The sequence below is a fragment of the Microtus oregoni genome, unplaced genomic scaffold, assembly GCF_018167655.1.
Source record: "Microtus oregoni isolate MIOR12 unplaced genomic scaffold, Mior012 000166F_ref0000362, whole genome shotgun sequence".
NCBI classification, from domain to species: Eukaryota; Metazoa; Chordata; class Mammalia; order Rodentia; family Cricetidae; genus Microtus; species Microtus oregoni.
The window spans coordinates 655417-675907 of NW_024544821.1; the positions used below are offsets into that span (position 1 = coordinate 655417).

Consider the following 20491-nt stretch of genomic DNA (forward strand, 5'->3'; position numbering starts at 1 on the left):
TTCAGAAATATTTCATAGTCTTCGTTAGCACAAGAGGGTAATATGCTGGTCTGTTGTATCATGCATTATTTCTCCTTCTTGTTGGCCCTGTTGTCATCGAGTGGGCTAGACGGCTTGGATACACATGAGGATCTGAGTTCAGACCCCCAGCAGCTGTCTAAAGCTAGGTGCGTGTCTGTAACCCTAGCACTGTGGGGGAGATAGGAGGATACCGGGGAGGTTTGCTGGGTGTTCAAGCCCAGTCAAAATGTTGAGCTCTGGTTTCAGTGAAGAACCTCCATATCTGGGCACAAAGATATACAACACTCAGTTGTAGCACATACATTCATCTTAGCACCTCTACCAGATGGCTTGTGTTCTCAATAAATTAATAATCATAATTTAGACTTGGTCGGTAGAAGATTGGGGAAGGCAAGGGTTGGGGAGTCAGTGAGTTTCACTAATCAGTGGTTTCAGTAGTTCAGTGTATTAGCTCCCGTGTTATGAATGTTATATGTCTCTTCACTGAAGAACATGCCCCTCAAGGGCAGGACTGATTTACTAAACTTCATTGTGGTTCACATGCTGAGCACACAGATAACCTCTAAGCATGCGCTCAATAATTTTCTGTAGAATATCGGGTTGCCGATTACACCGTGAGCAGGTGCTGAGGAGATAATATTATTAGCAGTGATCATCAGCCCTTGGTTTTCCTTGCTTGTAAGACATAATTTGAAGATTGCATTGCGTTTATTTAATCCCATGAACTGTATCGATTTTACATATTTTAAAGTTTTGTATTCATAAAGTGCTCTAAACAAGATTTTCTTCTTACCAATTGGGAAAAAGTGTTTCTCTAAAATGCATTTAATTCTTAGTGGAAAAAACAATATTAACAAAAGCTTTGTGTGCATTTTAACAATTGTTCATTTTCTTCAAGAAATGGGATTTTTATAAAAAATACATGTGTAGCAATGAATAGCAAAGCGATGTGTCTGTATGCTTGGAATTAAAAATGAGATTGGTTTTTTAATGTGTGCTGATGGTGTCCTGATTTTGAATGGGGAAGGGAGATACGTTGGGTTCTCTGTGCTTTCAAAGGTGCATTCTCTCGATGTGCAGGGTTAGTAGTCAGGGCAACCATTCAGGCTGACGGATCCCTGAACTTTTGTGGCTTCAGTGATGGGGACAGGGATGTGGTTGACTTGAATATTCTTCAGACAGCCAAAAAATGAGTTCCACACAGGGAGCGTAAGCATTTTCAATTTGTCTGAAAAAAGCAAAGGGAGAGACAGTCAGTGGAGAGCTCCTACAAGGCTCCGCCCACCTGGCTGCTCCCTGACTCCGCCCACCTGGCTGCTCCCTGACTCCGCCCACCTGGGTGCTCCCTGACTCCCTCCCTGTGGTACACTCCACAAAGCTGTCTTTTGCCTGTAGGGAAGGAAGTTCCACAGCCTGAATCAATAGATAATAACTCTCAACCATGCTCCCTTTCTTGGGTTATAAAAGGACTATAAAATTAACAAGCAGACTACCTGAAGGGCCATAAAACAAGAAAGAATGCAAAGGCCCCTTCCCGCAATGTTTTGGTCTTTGAAGTGATCCCATCTCAACCTGCCCCATTCCCCCTTTGGCCTCCACAGTCAGCTGATTGCCTGGGGAAGAAAGACCATTATTTTTTTGTCAACTTTCTTGATTATTTGTCGACATAGGCTTCTGAGCTAATGGAACCTCTTAATGGAGGACTGTAAATTACAGGCTTGGGACCAGGGCAAGCAGTAGTCACGTGACCTGCACTACCCTGAGATGTGCCCAGATCCTGCTCTTCTCTTTATCACGTGCATTGGGGTGCCTTAGTTGTTGGGTTAAGAAGAAAATGTCCAGAGTTGCTGGGGTGTAACACGGGTGTAGAGTTACTGACCTGGGACCCCTCCGATGTGCAGTGCCCTTCGGGTGCTGTTAGGGGGGAAGGAAAGCTGCCCGGCTGTGTAGCTGCTGTCGGTGTCCAGTTTCAGGTGCAGGACATGCTGTTTAATGGAGACTGGAGGAGAGGAAGCTGGTTAGGTCGGTCACCTGAGGAGGGGCCTCCCACTGTCTGACGTCCCCACCCTTGTGTCACCGTTGTCTTTGAACTCGCTCCCACTGGACCCTGGACCTGTCTGAAGGCACTTGGTCAGCCTTGGGTAGAGTGGTATATTATTTGTGTTTTAATAAATAAAGCTTGCCTGAAGATCAGAGTGCAAAGCAGCCACACTAGTCAGCCATACAGGCCATGCCTTTAGTCCCAGCACTAAAGAGGAATATAAAATGGGAGAAGACAGTCTCAATCTGACGGTTCCTGGAGGCAGGGTCACCCATTTTGGTCTCAGGTAGAGGTAAGAGCCAGCGGCTGGCTTCTTTGCTTTTCTCTTTGCTTCAGCTTGAACCCCAACATCTGCCTCTGGGCGTTTATTATTTATACTACACTTGGGTAGAAATTCAACACATGACTCAATTGCAGCCAGGGTTTGGTGTTCTATGGACATTGCTAAATTGAAGCCCTAAACTGAATCTGTGGGGTTGAAGAGCTAGCAAAGTTGGTAAAGTGACTGGCTTGCAAGCACAAGGACCCGAGTTCCAGTGCTCAGCCTCTACCTAGAAACAAAAAGGGCTACGTGTAGTTCTACGTTTGCAATCCCAGTGTCAGAGAGGCCGAGCCAGGCAGATCCTGGGGCTCACTCACCAGTCAACTGAGACTACCTAGCAAACTCCAGGCCAATAAGGCCTGGTCTCAAAGACCAAAGTGGTTGGCGCCTGAGGAATGAAAGCCACTTTTGGCATCTGGCTTCCACAGGCGTGTGCATGCATGTAACCTGCACACACAAGAACACAAATGTACACACACACACATCATTACACTACTCACCAAGACACTCACTGAGGGCTGAGCAGGGATGAAGCCCAAGCTCTGGTCTTCTCTTGTCTCCAGAAGCCATACGTGATATGGCCTCAGCTACTGTCTCAGAAGCCAGGGTTAGTCTATACAAACGTTGACCCTCAAAACATAAGTTCTCCTATCTTGATAATTGTATCTAACTGAAAGACAGCTTTCAATTTAGCCAAGAGAGGACTGCTTTTTACAAAAAAAAAAAAGGTGTTTTAGCCAGTCTAGGCTCAGATATTTCTATTCTTGATCTTAGCCAAAAGGGCAAGAAGAGATAGAAATTTGTTTATCATTTACTTACTTGTTTATGGAGTCTCATATTGGCCTCAAACTTACTACGCATCTCAAGATGACCTTGAACTCTGACCCCTAACCCTCCTCCTTTCCAATGATGTGTCACAGGTGTCCATTGCCATGGCTTATGGGGATGAACCTGGGCTTTATGCACGCTAGGCAAGCATTCTACCAGCGCCAGGCACATTTATCTCTAAGATAATACCACAAGTTATTACTAAAATAACAGATTCTGAGAGGGTGTGTTCACTTTCCACCAGTGTTTAGTTCAAATACTTTGAGTTAATATTGAATAATTGTTGAAAAATAACAACAATCCTTAAAAATCCAACAGCAAAACTAGATGCTCCCTACTAGATGTTCACTACAGATCAGGTGCGAAGATGCTCACTGCATGCTCACTACAGACCAGGTGCGAAGATGCTCACTGCATGCTCACTACAGACCAGGTGCGAAGATGCTCACGCATGCTCACTATAGATCAGGTGCAAAGATGCTCCCTGCATGCCCACTATAGATCAGGTGCAGAGATGCTCCCTGCATGCCCACTATAGATCAGGTGCAAAGATGCTCACTGCATGTCCACTGCAGATCAGATACAGACCATGACTTTATACACACTCCTTCATTTACCCTTCAGAAGCCTACACCATTTTTATCTTCATTTTACAAATGAGAAAACAGCATTAAGGAGTGTATAACTAACTTGCCCATAGTAAGGGATGGGATTTAAAGCTAGTCTCTCTTTTTTAAATTTGTGAGGGGTGGTGTGTGTGTGTGTGTGTGTGTGTGTGTGTGTGTGTGTGTGTGTGTTTGTATGTACAGTGCCAGAGAAGCCAGAAGAGGGCATAAATCACCAGGATCTAGAAATGCAGCTTGCTGTAACCCACTCGTGTGTTCTGGGGATCACACTCATGTCCTCCAGAAGAGCAAGAAGTGCTCTCACCCACTAAGTCATATCGCTATCCCCAGAAACTTGGCTTTTTGTTGTTGTTGTTCCCATGGAATTCAGAGCCCAAACCTAAACCACAATGCTGTTACTACCCTAAACACTAAAGCAGCTTATCAGTTTTCTGGGCAGGGCTGGGCTGACCAGAATCCTCCATAAGCTTCCAAACCCCAAACACAGCACATGGGGAACTAGAGGAAACAGCCATAAAAATAATCTAAGCACAGCTGGGGTTGGAAACAGATAAGGAAACTGGGGGTGAGAACTTGCTCTAGTACCTGGTCCAGCACCACCCTTCCTGTGGATGGACTGCACCAAAGGTCACCAGTGTCATACCTGTCACTGAGTGCCACTGTCCATCACACAGAGACTGCTTTGGTGTGATTGATGTCGAGGTCCCGCCTGCCTCACTGTTCATAGAGGCTGTGACCTGAAACACAGAAACATTTGGCTATTTCCTCCAGAAGGGCTCGTGGGGCCAGCTTACCCTGTCCTCTTCCCCAGAAGCATGCTGGATGTTGGATCCCAACTCCTGTACTGGGTGACCACACAATGCCCAGAGCTTCCAAAAATTCCTTGCTCACACTCGTTCCAGGCAAACAAACCAAACTACAAACCCAGGTCCTGCCTAGACAGCTGGCAACAGCCATGCTTGCCTGCCTCCCCAAGTCCTCAGAGGTTCCTGACGACATCCATCTCTCCTCAGCAGCTCATGTACAGCAGTGCCTCTGCAGACAAAAACACCTCAACTTTGGAAGGCAAAAATGTGGCAGAGGTCCACACCTTGCTGCAAGAACTAGCCAATCATAGTAATCCCCCCCCCCCCCCAAGAGCACGGTACATCACAGGGCTCTCATCCAGGACATTAGGCTACAGACTGTACTGAACAGGACATGTGTCAGGTGCCAGGCGCTTGGCACATTGTAGGCAGAATCCCACCTTCCCACTCTGCAGGCTGGAGACTCCTTCAGGAATTCCAAGGATTGAGTCAAGGTGAATAAAATGAGAAGGCTAAAATAAGCGTATTTATAAATAATTTATCTCCGATTTGCCTGTAGCCGCATGGGGCAGGCCACTCTCAAGCAGGTTTTGAGCTAACCAATGTCCCTGCAGTTATGAAGGTCACCAAGTCTTGATTTCGTCTTTTTGGTGTCACTTCCTTTCTGGAGGCGGTCACTGAAGACCCTCCCTAAAGCCCTCCTCTGAAAAGCCAGCCACCACATGCCCATCACCCATGCAGGCATTGCTTCTTCCTTTGCATGGTGGAGACTCACACGGACTTAATGTCTACAACTTCAGCGTGAGTAAGATCTACGGGCAGTTGTTGGCTGCTGGGGAAGGAGTGTCATTTTCTTCAGAGGGCTATACACTGGCAGATTGTCTATGGCCCGGCAAATACCCCTCACCAATGAGTCCTGTGAACAAAACCAGCTCAGCTACCTGGGTCCCACAAACCAAAGAGACAAGAAAGTTGAAGAGGGTAGGAGGGGCCCAGAGAGAATCATGGGTAAATATGATCTGAATTCATTATGTTCACTCATAGTAATGTCATTAGGAAACCCATTATTGTGCATAATTATCATATGCTGATTAAAAACTTCAAAAACAGGACATAGTGGCTGGGGCCAGAGTATGGTGCTGAAATAGACTTCCTTGCATAGAATTCAGAGACTCTGCATTTGATCCCTAGAAATAGAAAAAAAAAGTATTCTAGGAGTTTGAGCCATTTTATTGTCATCTGGGACATTCTCCCCATTTTTAATAAACTGTAGAAAGCTAAATGAAAGAAAATGGTACAACATTCATCTTTAACTCAAGGCCTTAGCTACAGAGAAGATTTCTGAAAGAATTTCATTTCAAAGATATAAAATGTGGTTGTTGAAAATGGGATATTGACTTGGGCCCGTGAGGGATAGGAATGCAAGGCAGCAAAAGAATTGCTGGAGGAAAAATCCATGAAAAGCCACAGGAGAGATGGTGTGGTAGCCAGTGAGCAGCTTAGCCACAGAGACCAGAGCACAAAAGTGCAGAGAGAGAGAGAGAGAGACAGAGAGAGACAGAGAGGAGAAAGAGAGAGAGAGAGACAGAGAGAGAGAGAGAGAGAGAGAGAGAGAGAGAGACAGAGAGAGAGAGAGAGCGCACGCGCAGAGGGTCCAGAGCAGATTCCATGGGCTCAGGGCACTAGCAATGGATGTGACCTGATGTAGTCTTGGAGGAGAAGAAAAGAAGGGACACAAACATGGGTGGGGTATACGGCATTTCCTCTGTTCTTGATAAAAGGATCGAGAGTTCGCCACATTTGTCTGCAGCCACACCAACGTACCCACTCTTGTCTGACCTCAGAAGTGAAGCAATGTCTGACTTGATTAGTACCCAGATGGTAGAGTTATATCTATATTTTATAGACATTGAAACTGGGTTTGAAGGAATTTGAGCAGCTTCCCCAGGAACCTATAACTAAGTGTTGTCTCTAGAATTCATCTCAATTTGTTTGATGTTTCTCAATTTCAAAGGTGAAGCAGAGGAATTATGATGACATGACTCGCTAATAAAAAAGTAGAGAGTCTCCAAAGCAGGTATACTATTGGGTTCCAGGTATTGGCAGAATAAAATTCCAGGTTTCTTGGGTATAATATTGGATTCCACCTGTACCCTAACTTCAGACTTGCTAAGTCTGTTAGTGAGATCTGGCTCCCTTTCCCCTCCCAGGTAAGCATACCTTTCCTGCGTCCATGTAAACACTTAAGCGCTGTCCAGACTGACTTCCAATGTGTATTAAGGTCCCAGTGAGACTCCTCGGGCGAATGCTGACGATGAGCTGAAACTCTGGGCCCAAGGACACAGAATTGTCTTCCAAAAGAAAGACCAAGAAACAGTTAACACCCATAATTAAAGAAAGAAGACAGAGTTCTTCAGACTTACAGTTCTTACAGACTCACCCAGGACCACATGGCCTCCTCCTTGGGAGAAATAAATGCCTTTCTCCAAAGAGCCACCTGAGCAGGGAGATACTCCAAACCTCGCAGAGGGGGGACCCAGGGGTTTTGAGTTCAACTGGAAGTTCTTCAGGCACCCCACAAAGCTGTGCTGGGGGAGGCTCTGTAATGAAGCAGAGGATAAACAGTTCAGGGCATGTGCTTTCCAGAAAAGTTGAGGGGAAGGGATCGACCAGAGACTTGTGGGTGTTGAAGTTTGAGGCGCCACTTAACCAAATGCTGGGAGTGGGTGGAGGTGGAAATTGCTAGTCTGTGCTCACATAAGAACAAGGAGGCTCAACATGACTCTGGTTCACACAGACAGAGCTGCAACACAGGGAAATTACACCTCACGGTTTAAATATCTCACTACTCTTTGTAGGCACGAACCATTTCTTAGGGCTTTGTGATCCAGCGGGATAGCTTAATGCCAGGCAGCTGACTGAAAAGTGGGGCCAAAGTGTTCCCAAAATAGTCAAGTGCAAGATGGCTCTCCATGTTGTTAGGCTTGGTGTACTACCAATAAACCACGGATGCTGTGGGGTCCAAAGGAGATACTGTGCACTACCAATAAACCAAAGATGCTATGGAGTCCAAAGGAGATACTGTGTACTACCAATAAACCACGGATGCTGTGAAATCCAAAGGAGATACTGTGCACCTCATCAATGCCTTTGTGGAGCACCCCTGACTGTCTGAAGTCGGCCTGGAGCAAGAGTTCCCAATCCGGATCTAGGTTTCTGAGGATCGCAGTATCTTGCCGTAAACAGCAGAAGCTCACTGCGTGCACACCCACCGTCCAGGGAATGAACTGATGGAGGAGGGTCATCTTTCTGTCTGTTGTTTCATTGGTTAAGTAATAAAGAAACTGCTTGGCCTTTAATAGGACAGAAAATTAGGTAGGCGGAGTAGACAGAACAAAATGCTGGGAGAAAGAAGCTGAGTCAGACGGTCGCCATGATTCTCCCACTCCAGACAGACGCAGGTTAAGATCTTCCCTGGTAAGCCACACCTCGTGGGCTACACAGATTATTAAAAATGGGTTAGATCAATATGTAAGAGCTAGCCAATAAGAGGCGGGAACTAATGGGCCAAGCAGTGTTTAAAAGAATACAGTTTCCGTGTAATTATTTCGGGTAAAGGTAATCGGGTGGTGGGACGCAGCCCGCCCCCGCTCATATTACAACAATGAACAGTAGTATATTTGCCAAACTCACAATACATTTACAAAATCCCCAATTTTTTACAGGTAATTTTAAGGAGCATGGTGCCCTTAGACATACACATGGTGCTGGTGGCAGGTGGCTGGAAAGTTCTCTTAACCAATTTTTTTTTTTGACAGCTAATTTTGTCACCACGACAAGATCTGGGATCATCTAATAGATAAGCCATTGGGCATACCTGTGAGGGAGCTTCTAGACTGGAAAATTGAGGTTGGAAATCCGCCCTAAATGTCAGTTGCACCATCCTACAGGCTGAAGTCTTCACCCATAGAAACGCAGCCGTTTCACCGTTTCTCTCGCCGCTACCTGTGACTGCTATGTACCAGTTATCTCACACTCTCGCTACCATAGTGACTGCACCTCAGAACTGTGAACCCAAACAAACTCTCCCTTCCCTAAGCGGCTCTTGTCATATTGGGCAGTGCCTAGCACCTTTCCTCATTTTATCACGCTAGACAGCCGAATCCTTACCTGAAACCAAGTACAGACACTGCAGGCCAGGTGGTGACCCAACCGCAAAACGCAAGGCTGGCTGCGGTTCTGCTGGTCAGCACCTCTACTGGATTTTATATTCTTACAGAGAATCTTAAAGGTCCCAAAGGCCATGCTAAAAGCCTGCCAATGGCATTACTGAAAGGTTGTTCACCCTTTAGGAGGCAGTGGGGTCACTGCCGGCACGCTCATCCAAGTCATCTTGGTCCTCACCTCACTTTTTTGGCTCCTGGCCACCAGAAGGCAAGTAGCCTTGCCGGGTTAGATATTCCCTGCTGTGATGTCCTGCCTTGCCACAGGCCCGAAGCAACATGGCCAAGCAATCATGTCATAGTAAAATTAACCACTTTGTATGTCAACTAAATGTTCTTTAAATAGAATATTATCAGTAGGTGCTGTCTGTCTGCCACACTTAGGAAGCTAGGTGTCATTAGTGAGGTTTATAGGACCTATCAAGGTCAAAGGAATACTCTAATCACCCCTGAGAAACCTGTGATTTTCCTGAGAGGAAAAAGGGTTTAGAGGATGGAGAAAAGTCAGTGTTAACAGTAAGGACCCTTATCATATGCCATAGATACCATATCACATATTATATAAATATGGCATGTAGTATTAACAGTATTGTAGTGTTAACAGTAATGTAGTGTTAACAGTAAGGACCCTTATCATATGCCACAGATGCCATATCACATATTATATAAATATGGCATGTAGTATTAACAGTATTGTAGTGTTAACAGTAATGTAGTGTTAACAGTAAGGACCCTTATCATATGCCACAGATGCCATATCACATATTATATAAATATGGCATGTGGTATTAACAGTATTGTAGTGTTAACAGTAATGTAGTGTTAACAGTAAGGACCCTTATATGCCATAGATACCATATCACATATTATATAAATATGGTATGTAGTATTTATGATAAACATGAAAAAGTTACTTCATATAAATATAGTACAAAGTGCTATTTTATTCTTTGCTGTGACTTTGGTACAAAGAATGGGCCAGAGTGTACTCCATGCAACTACCCCAGCTCTGGCTGGGTCACCCTGAAGCACTAAAATCTAAGCTGGTGGACAAAGCCTGCTTTACTTACATCTTTCCAGGCCATATTCAAGCTTGGGCCCTTCCCTAGCTCATTGCAAGCAAACATCACACCAGAACATTTCCCCAACTCTTGAGGAAGGGGCCAAAGCTGCATTTGGGTAAAGGATAACCCCTAGACCTGAGCTGCTCACATACCAGGGACCTTAAGTGGCATGGACAAGGTCAGGAACATAGGACACCCCTATGTCCTATGGCAGTCAGCACTATGGCAGGGTGAGTGAGAGACAGAGGAAGAGAGCAAACAAGTGGGCTGAGACCCTTTTGAACTTGACAAGGACAGTGACTGTAACTCGTCTTTGGTGTCAGGACATTCTCAACATAGCTTAGTTCGAGTCTTGGGCTAACACTGTCATTTCAGGGAAGAACAGTACAATGCATGTGGTCTGCAGACCTCCTCGTGTTTTCCATCTGGGGCTGGAGATCGAGCACAGATGCCCGCCCCACCAGGCACAGTATCTACTGCAAGAATTCCTTCCTCTTCTTCAAGTCTCTTTGGGGCTTTCTGGTTAGAAAGGGAACACACTTGGCTCTACACCAATGATAGTGTGTCTTCACGCCAATGCTAGTATGTTTTCTTAAATCCATCTTGACTTCCCTGCAAGCTCCTCTCTCCACAGGAGCAAGGATGGGCCAAGCATCTAGCTGACTCCAATGATGCTGCTTCCTCTCCATGAACTCATGTTTGTGGCTATTTATAATTTATGATCATGGACATTGGGCTTCCACTTATGAGAGAAAATAAAAGGTCCTTTAAAGTACATTTTGATTCAACAGCGAGTTGGTAGGCAGTGAAGGAGGAAGTGTATGCTTTTGCTAAGGTTTTGCAAAGGCAGCAGAGACCGCCAAAGCTTGGGACGCATCATCTTCCCCAAAACTTTTGCTTCAGGCTGGAGACATGACTCAGTAGTTAAGAGCACTATCTGATCTTCCAGAGTTCTAGATTTAATTCCCGGCACCCGCATGGCAGCTCATAATCTTCTATAGCTCCAGTTGCTGGAGAACCAGAATCACTCTTCAGGCCTCTACAGGTACCAGGTGCACATGTGGTACATAGATATACATACAAATATAACATCCACACATGAAATAATAAACAAGCACACACCCCTGTCCCTTTCCCTGGAAGAGAAACTGAGAGTCATGTTTCTAATGCCATAGAGAACCCCATGGTCACTTCTTAAACGCCCGTGTCTCAGCTTAGACCTTATACATAAGCCTGGGAGTGTCGAGCGGGCACATTGTGGCTTTGAGAACACTGGCTATGTCAAACAGTTATTCAAAGAATTTTGAAGTCTTCAATGTCTCATGCAATAACAACTATAATGAGAATTACTTTTTTTTTCTAGCTTTACCTTCAACTTCCTTGATGGTGACGACCCCAGGTAAACCTGTGCTCTGGGGATGATGGTAGAATTTCCAGGCCAACTGCCTTCCTGGGCCCTTAGCCCATCCACAACCAGGTGCACCCTTCCTCCACTTTGTCCAAATACAACCTTTAGAATAAAGAAAAGAGTCAAAAGTTTACCTCTGTTAACTAGTACCACATTGTTTTTGTTTTTATTTTTTCAAGACAGGGTTTTTCTGTAGCTTTGGAGCCTGGCCTGGCCTCACTCTATAGTCCAGGCTGGCCTCAAACTCACTGAGGTCCGCCTGCCTCTGTCTCCTGAGTGCTGGGATTAAAGACATGTGCCACCATTGCCCAACTTAGTACCCATATTTTAATAGTGGTCATTGGAAATATAAAAAACCAGTTTTCTATCCTTCAGTAGCTTTACAAGGAGGGAAAAGTCTTTTCTTGTTTATCATTGTGACCGTTGTTTCATGAGAACATGTCAGAGATTCAACAGCTGCCATGAAAGCTGAGTTAAAGACAGATCCAAGGGGTCTAGAGAGGTTAACAAAGGAGGGAAGAACCAAGGTACAAGCTGATTGAGGTCAGAGCGGTCTGCACGGAGCTGAGGGCAGGGCAAGCCAGGGCAAGGCTCTGGAGCAAGCAGGAACTGGACATTCCTCCTGCGTCACCAGGGGCAAGCATTCTCTTGGCTACGACTTTGAATCCTTGTCTGCTCTCTCAGTGGTGGTGGGACTCGCAGTTCCAATGCCATCAGTAGAGGTCTAAATTGTCCCCAAACAATTCTCTGTATCTCTGTCTCTCTCTCTCCCCTCCCTGCCTTGCCATTAGCCCAGCTACCGGTCCAAATCATAGAAAGCAGCACTGACTTCCTCCCTTGGGGTCACTTCACATGCAGCCATGCAGCTGTCTGTCTTGTTCTTCTTTCTGCATATGTCCTGGACCCCACTGTTCCCCACTCCCACCTCAGCCCCCAGATAAGGGCAACAACATCTCCCTGCTTTCCCTACTTCTCTTTTTGCCCCAGTCTAGTCAAAGGGTCTTTGCAAAAGTCACTACGTTCCTGTCTGTGCTTGACCAGTTCAAGATGCTTCAAAAGCTTTAGAGACACTTGTAATAGAATCCCAAGGCCCAGCCGGATGTAGTGACACATGCCTGTTATTCCTAGTCACTTGGGCTAATGCAGGAGGATCTCAAGTTCTAGGTCAGTCTGGAATACCTGGTGAGTTCCAGGACAGCCTGGGCTATACAGTGAGATCCCATCTCATAAATGAATGAATTAGCCATAGCTGAAGGCACAGCTTAGCGATCCCAGCTCTCTGGAGGCTGTGGTAGGAGGGTTACAGAGTCAAGGTCAGCATAAGCAGCTGACACCCTATAGCTTAATGGTACAGTGCTTACCGAGGTCTATGAGGCCCTAGATTCAAGTGTTAGCATCGCTAAATAATACATTCATAAACGCATACATACTTACAGCCAGCACTATATGTCCTTAGTTTGGCCTTTGAAGCTTAAGTTATCAGAGCCCTGCCCACCCCAGGCCCCCATTCCTGTCCCTTACAATGCTGTGGTCTGCTCACTGAGTTCACCCCAGCACCAGTCCCATAAATTCCCGTGGTGGCTGCCTCCTCCAGGAGCCTTTTCCTGACTACTTTAACTAAAATAGTACCCTCACTCTGACTTCCTGTGGTCCAACCAGACTAACATTTCCCCAGAAATCTAGTATCTGACATTACAGTCAAGATGTTTATGTGAGCCAAGAGAGCAGCCCACTCAATATCTGTTGGGTATTAATGAGTGGAACTCATCAGGTCACTTGGGTTCCATCATCAGAAAAGCATGGCTTCCTTTCTAGTGTATGCTTTTAACTCAGCCTAGAGCTGGAATACTAGGGATGCAGTGAGAGAAGGCTTTCTGCTTGTTTATTAAAGAATACTAGGTACCCAGAGAGAGGCCCAAGAACGAGCTCTGAGAAGAGGAGCAGTCCCGTGTGCGGGGATGGGAAATAAGCTGGGGCACCGTGAAGTCCAGGGGGATGGGAAGTAAGCTGGGGCACTGTGAAGTCCAGGTAGTCAGGGATGGGATCACAGGAGTAATGGTTTGAGTCTGTCTTGACACTCAGACTGCCATCCAACATGGTTCAGGTGTATGGCAGTCTGTCCCAAGATGCTGGGCATCCAGTGTCCCTACCTACACAGTCTCTCCCTCTACATATGCCAGGGTTCCTGGGAATAATTCTAGACTCTTCACTTTGGCTACCAAGGCAGTAGATTCTGCATCAGCTGGAAGTGCGGACTGGGGATCCCTTATCTGAAACGTTTGGGACCATAAGTGTTCTAATTTGTTTTCTGCTTTTGGAATGTTCATATATACATAATGAGACATCTTAGAATGAAGCTCAAGTCTAAACACAAAATTCACTCATGTTCAATATGGTTACACACAGAGAGGGAGAGAGAGGAAGAAATTCTATATATTTAGTATTTTGACTATAATCTGTTAAAGAGGCTAGGAATGACATTTTCTGTTTAAGGTACTATGTCTTTTCTCAGAATGCTTGGTATCCTGGGCCATTTTGGATTTTGGATTATTTCAAGATGTTCAACCCATTTTCACACAGTCCCAGCTCTCACCATGTGCCACTTCCCGTCATGGTATTTCTCCTTGCTTCTGAGTCTCAGTTTCTTTCCTTCTGCCCCCAAAGCAAAGACGACATGTCCTTCTGAGAGATAAAGAGCCATGAAGGAGTTCTTGGTGCCTATGTAAAACACCAGCCCTTTGGAAGATGTTGTCTTTATGTCCACGGAAAATTGTGACCTGTGGATAAAGAGAGAGATAGGAGAGAAGAATTGGGCATGCTGGCCTATGACCCCAGTTCCCAGGGGCCAGGAGAAGGAGGATTACAAGTTTGAGGCCAACCTGGGCTGCCGAGATGTCTTCAGGTATACAGCAGTAAGATGTTTTCTTTCATAAATAAATAAATAGAAAAAAAGGAAAGAAATGGACAATGGAGGGAAATAGATGCCTTCAGTTTCCTGCACCTCAGAAGATGAGTAGAGGTGAGCCCACTCCCTAAAGATGCAGGGGCTTCCAGAAGTCAGAGCACACTGGCTGTTAATAAAGTCAGTACAGTTTCCTGATCACCTCTGGAGGAATTGCACAGATTTCCTATGGCAAGTTTAGCTAGTGGTATAAGTCCTAGCATATGGCAAGAAGTCTAGCATATGCTAGTACTTTAAAAATCAACATTAAAATTATGGTAAAATTCACATGTCCTAAAATTTATCATCTTCATCACTTCTGAGTGTCCAGTTCATTAGGGTTGTGCTAATTCATAATGATGCACAACCATTTATATAGCTCCTCTTGGTGTGAAACACAAACTCTACCCTGTAACCAATTCTTCATTTGCTTAGAGGCTGGCTACCCCCCTGTCTCAAAGGACCTGATTGCTCTTGGTACCTCATGCAAGCTGAGCCACACCCTCACTAATACAAACTGTTTATACCCAGTGAATGTGCTTTCTATTTGTGTATCTTCATTGGAAGGGAGGTGGTAGCAGGAACAGAGGCAGCTTGAATAATGAGAATGTGATTTGGGCATCAGGTGAGTACGTTCTATGGGACAGGAGTGCTCTCCCCATTTCTCTGCCTCCTCCCACCCCAAGACCTCAACTGTCCTGGAAGAGGAATTAGAACATACTATGTAGCCAATAATTGAAAGCTAGTATTAATTTACTTGATGGCTTAATATCATTTCCAGATCAAGCCAAGAAAACTTCCTATTCATCCGTTCATCAAGCCAGCTAACCAAACAACAAACATTTACTGAGAGTTCAGTAGGTAGAAGGCACTGTGCTAGGCCCTGGAAATACAGCCATAGAATTATCTATGGTGCATGGGACCACCAACAGGTTCATTTAGGACAATATGAAAAGGCAGTAGAGACACAGGCATCAACGGATGTCTGTGTTGGCTCCCTGCGGTTCATGTCTAATACCCAGTAGAGGACACAGACCAAGCTCATCTTGCTACTGTAGCTATATGGGCAGGTTCTACTGCATAAGTACACATTCAACAAATATAGTGACTAAATTGAGTTAAGGAGGAAATGAATAATTCAGAAGTAGAATCTGATGACAACATTATGCTGTTAGTTCTTTGATTTTCAACATTGTGAGTCTAAGATTCACATTTGTTCATCAGACAAGCAGGTTTCCTAGAGGGCAATGTTCTTCAAGATGAGGAAGAACCCATATTTGTTAAATGAATTGCCCAGATGGCCCACAGCTCCATGTTTCTCCTGACGTGTCTGATCGCCTGTGCCAACTTAAAAGACTATTGGGATGCACTCCAGAACACACAGCACATCACAGACGTGGGCTCGGTTTTCAGGCTTGACATTGGCTTTCTAGAGCTATTTCTTAAGGCAGTCTTCTTGCAGAAAAGACTAATTAACATTTCAAAAAGGCAGCAGTAGATTCGCCTCCTGGAACTGGAACCGGCAGAGCAGGGCAGAGCAGCCAGGAGTCCCCCTGCCAGAAAAAAGGGGGCGCAAGAGCACAGGCTCACATATTCACTGCAGGGTCCAAGTGACAGCGCCAGCTTCGTGGGACAGTGGGAACACAGCTAGGACGCAAGCTGGATGAGGACAACAGCTCACGCCGGAGCTGGCAACTTCTGAAGACATGATTGTTAAAACATTTGGGACTGGGGTAGTTTATGAGTGCATATGCCAGTGTGATTTAGAGACACACCCTTGGCATGTCAGCAAGGACGTCTTCCAGGGAGGTTTAACTGGCTGGACATCGGCAGCTCCACTCCATGGGCTGGGATCCCTGACTAAATGAGAAGAGGGTGAGCTGCCCATCAGCCACCCATCTCTCTGCTTCCCGACTGTGGGTGTAATGTGACCTCATGTTCCTGCTGCTTTCTCTGCCACATGGACTGTGCCTGCAAACCATGAGTCAAATGACTTTTCTTTCTTGTTTTTATCATAGATGAGAAAAATAACTAATACTGTAATGACCAGCTTTCTACTCCTTACCCCACTCCCATCCCACTTCACCTTCCAATATGTTACCTCGATGAGAAGGTATCAGGGTTGACTGTGAGCAGGTCACCATGCTAAATGATGAAGGGAGAAAATGCTGGGAGCTGCAGTGGGGGGGGGGGGAGCTACAGTGAGGGAGCTGCGGTGGGAGGCGGTGGGGGAGCTGGGTGGAGGAGCTTTAGGTGGGAGGTGGTGGGGAGCTGCAGTGGGGGAGCTGCAGTGGGGGGGAGCTACAGTGAGGGAGCTGGGGTGGAGGAGCTGGGAGTGGGATGTGGTGGGGAGTTGCAGCGGGGGAGCTGCAGTGGAGAAGCTGCAGTGGGGGAGCTACAGTGGGGGAGCTGGGGGTGGGAGGTGGTGGGGAGCTGCAGCGGGGGAGCCGCAGTGGAGAAGCTGCAATGGGGGAGCTGCAGTGAGGGAGCTTCAGTGGGGGAGCTGAGGTGGGACGTGATGGGGGAGCTTCAGTGGGGGAGCTACAGTAGAGAAGCTGCAGGGGAGGAGCTGCAGTGGGGGAGCTGAGGTGGGACGTGATGGGGGAGCTTCAGTGGGGGAGCTACAGTAGAGAAGCTGCAGGGGAGGAGCTGCAGTGGGGGAGCTGCAGTGGGGGAGCAGGATTGTGGGGAGCTGGGGACAGGAGGTGCTGAGGAGGCTGGGATAGTCAAGGCAGCATCTGAAGATGCCACTTCTTTAAGATGAGGGACTGTTGTCATTCAGGTTAGTTTGGCCAAGAGAGCAGGGCTAAACAATGGGGCCTCCCTTCCCAGAAGTAATGACATCATCAGGAGAAGGACCAACTAAAGGACATCCGGCCTCTTTCTGTTCTGTTCTATAAGCCGAATTTCAGCAAATGAGAAGTTCTGAGAGTTTCCGTGGGGTCACGGCTTGCTCAGGCTTTTCCTTGGGATGATTCTGACTCTCATATCTGAGTCATCCTATGGCTGAGTGGACTTCCAAGGGCCAGTCTCCTTTTGAAGTATTAACCTGTCACCTTTGTCAGCAAATCAATATTAATCCGTTTTAACCAATGAGCAGACAGAGGCTAGAGAGTGATGAAGCATTCACTGAAATGTCAGGCAGACCCAGAAGGAAGTAGAGAGAAGCTGATTACTGTGTGTATGAAGGTCACAAAGGTACACCGAAGGCTTCCTACAGAGGTACAGGACAGTCCTCAGTTGTCCCAGTGTTTGGATCTGCTTTACATGGCAAGCATGATAAAAATAGACACTGTGCCCAACGCTGACCCTTCTGAGATGCTCTCCCCGTCAGGGGCCCCCAGGACTACATGGATTTCTCAGAGCGGTGCTGCAGGGCGAAGCCCACTCCATTCTCCACTCTCCCAGCCTGTGCCTGCCGGCCCCTCCCCATACGAACGCCTGCATCTCCAGACCCACCTTGGCGTCTGTACCACAGAGCAGCCAAACTGGCACATGACACAGCCAGTGTGAAGCTATTAAGCACAGGCCAAGAACCAAGAGTTCAAGCCGGGTCTTTGGCTTCCTTTCCTTCCCGTTTCCTACAAGACACCTTGGAAAGGGCAAACCTTGCTTTCCTCCTTCCAACATCCTTAGTGTTTTCATTCGGTCCCTCCTCCCCAACAGGAATGCATCTGGTTAGCATAAGAAAGTCTGAAAGCGTTCTCTGCGAATGTTCTCTCCTAAGAGAATGATTTCCCTTTCAATACAGAGCGCAAGAGAAGAAAGGTGCTTTATCAAGTAAATAATAACTAGCTCGGGGTGGGACCGCAGCCTTATTTTTAGAATGCCATCAATTCTCAGCCAGAGCGAAGCTGATTACGTGGGCCCTGAGCAGCAGAAGCGGTGGCAGCAGCAGTCCCATTTCCATTCCAGCTGTAGTGGGGGGCAGAGCACATGAAGGCCCCAACACCCCCTGTCTTATGTCACCTCCTTCAGGAGCATGGTGTCGTCGGGATTAGATGTCTCCCGGAGAGACTGGAAAGTCGGCTCTGACTTGGCACCAAATAGAACCAGAATATATATATATATATATATATATATATATATATATATATATATATATGGGAAAGAAAAAGAAAAGGAGAAATACCTGGGTTTCAGTAGCTCCTGAGGAAGCTTGAATAGCAAGTGGCTGGTGGGACTGTCCCCGAACTGGAAGGCTCTGTGAGTGGCCTGGGTATTGAGAGGTGGCAGGCAGGACTTCCTATCTTGCCATGCCTCCATGCTCCCCGGGGAGGCCTGAGGTGCATCCTGCAACAGCTGTAAGGGAGAGGAAAGAAAATGAGAACCCAATGGGGAGCGGCAAATGGAGGGCAGCATTGCTCGCCTGGACCAATCAGTTTTCACTCCAGACTCTAAGTGATAAGACCAGATGAAAAACAGAAAGCTTAGCAAAAATCCCCAATGGGTCTCCCTGCCGAAAGTCCTTCCAGAGAAAGAGGGGAGGGTGGAAACTTCACAACTTCTCTACTCTCCTGTAGACCCATCCAGCCACATCCAGTGTCTCAGTGAGGCTATGGCTTCGGAGACTTTTACCTTCAAGAAGTTACGAATAGGGCTGGAAGACATGACTTTGGAGAATCCAAATATTCCTTTTTTCTTATTTCATTTTTGGGGAGAATACATGCTACTCATGTCTTATTTAAGTTTAGCCTCTTTAGGGGAAACTGCCACATCTGGGACCGCCAGGGATCCAGCTCTCCATCCCATCATGGACCATCAGGGATCTAGCACTCCATCTAATCATGGATCATCAGGGATCCAGCACTCCATCCCATGATGGACCACCAGGGATCCAGCACTCCATCCCATGATGGACCATCAGGGATCTAGCACTCCATCTAATCATGGATCATCAGGGATCCAGCACTCCATCCTATTACGGACCATTAGGGATCCAGCACTCCATTCTATCATAGATCACCAGAGATCCAGCACTCCATCCCATCATGGACCATCAGAAGAACCAGTGTTCTCAGCAGACACCCAGCATGAGGCATTTACAGGCAGAGTAGGACATAGAGCCAAAAACCTGCCATCTCCCCCTCTAGGCAATTCCCTTGGGCTTTTGTAAGAAGGGAAGTGAAAGACTGAGAGAGGGACAGAAGGACAAGGGCACTGAATCTTTCCTCACTACTGTCAGCATTGACTATGGCATAAAATTCTGCCTTGTATTGGGCCACGCTTTCAACATTTGAGCATTAGTTGTGCCCAGAGAAGCTGATGAAAGAAACTTGAGTCTCCAGATGGCCCTCTCTTCACATCAGGGTCTAGATTCTGATGTTTAAGTCTGGCACAGGGATCAGAGCTCAATGGGGATTTCTATAGTCCAAGTGAAGGCTGGGGATTTGCCTTGCTAGAAGTTGGGTCAGGATTGAACTTGTGACTCTTGATCCTGGGCAATGACTCTTGAGAGGAAGTTGTTGGGAAGAGTTGCTGAGTAAAGATAGGTCCTAGCAGAGAGAAACCAAGGTAGGAACTGTTGTTTCCCTGCTGGACATTGTTCAGCGGTCAAGCTTTTCCTTAGAACCAGCCAAGATGAAGCAGAGAGAACTGGGGGTCAAGCTTCATGTCCCACCTGGCACTGTACTGCTCCAAAGGTGGAACCCTAGCTTCACTTCAGTCACTCTGAGAAAATACTTAGAAGAGAAAGGGGACTTCAAGGCAGGCACCCAAAACAGCTAATCAATCACAGTCATTTTCGGGAACAGAGGGAAATCTATGCACGCATGCTGACTGCTCAGCTAGCTTCCTCTGCTCTCACACGCACACATACTGACTCCTCAGCTAGCTTCCTCCGCTCTCATCATGCACACTGACTGCTCAGCTAGCTTCCTCCGCTCTCACCATGCACGCATGCTCAGCTAGCTTCCTCTGCTCTCACATGCACGCATGCTGACTCCTCAGCTAGCTTCCTCCGCTCTCACCATGCACACTGACTGCTCAGCTAGCTTCCTCCGCTCTCACCATGCACGCATGCTCAGCTAGCTTCCTCCGCTCTCACCATGCACGCATGCTCAGCTAGCTTCCTCTGCTCTCACATGCACGCATGCTGACTCCTCAGTAGCTTCCTCTGCTCTCACCATGCACGCATGCTCAGCTAGCTTCCTCAGCTCTCACCATGTACGCATGCTCAGCTAGCTTCCTCCACTCTAATAGTCCAGGCTCC

General features: G+C 46.7%; 1 protein-coding gene across 3 annotated transcripts in view; it reads right to left on the reverse strand.

Moving 5' to 3' along the window:
* Positions 1-1007: 1007 nt before the first annotated feature.
* The window catches only part of LOC121445218 (laminin subunit alpha-3), a 221174-nt gene continuing 201690 nt past the window's right edge, over positions 1008-20491 (reverse strand). For all 3 annotated transcript variants that reach the window (XM_041647241.1, XM_041647240.1, XM_041647242.1), the window contains 8 exons: positions 18413-18582; positions 13933-14116; positions 11301-11441; positions 7085-7244; positions 6865-6995; positions 4482-4575; positions 1901-2020; positions 1008-1249 (listed from right to left, as the gene is read on the reverse strand). In XM_041647241.1, coding sequence (XP_041503175.1) covers positions 1104-1249; positions 1901-2020; positions 4482-4575; positions 6865-6995; positions 7085-7244; positions 11301-11441; positions 13933-14116; positions 18413-18582 — 1146 coding nt within the window. In that variant the 3' untranslated portion in view covers positions 1008-1103. The remainder of the gene's footprint in view (positions 1250-1900; positions 2021-4481; positions 4576-6864; positions 6996-7084; positions 7245-11300; positions 11442-13932; positions 14117-18412; positions 18583-20491) is intronic.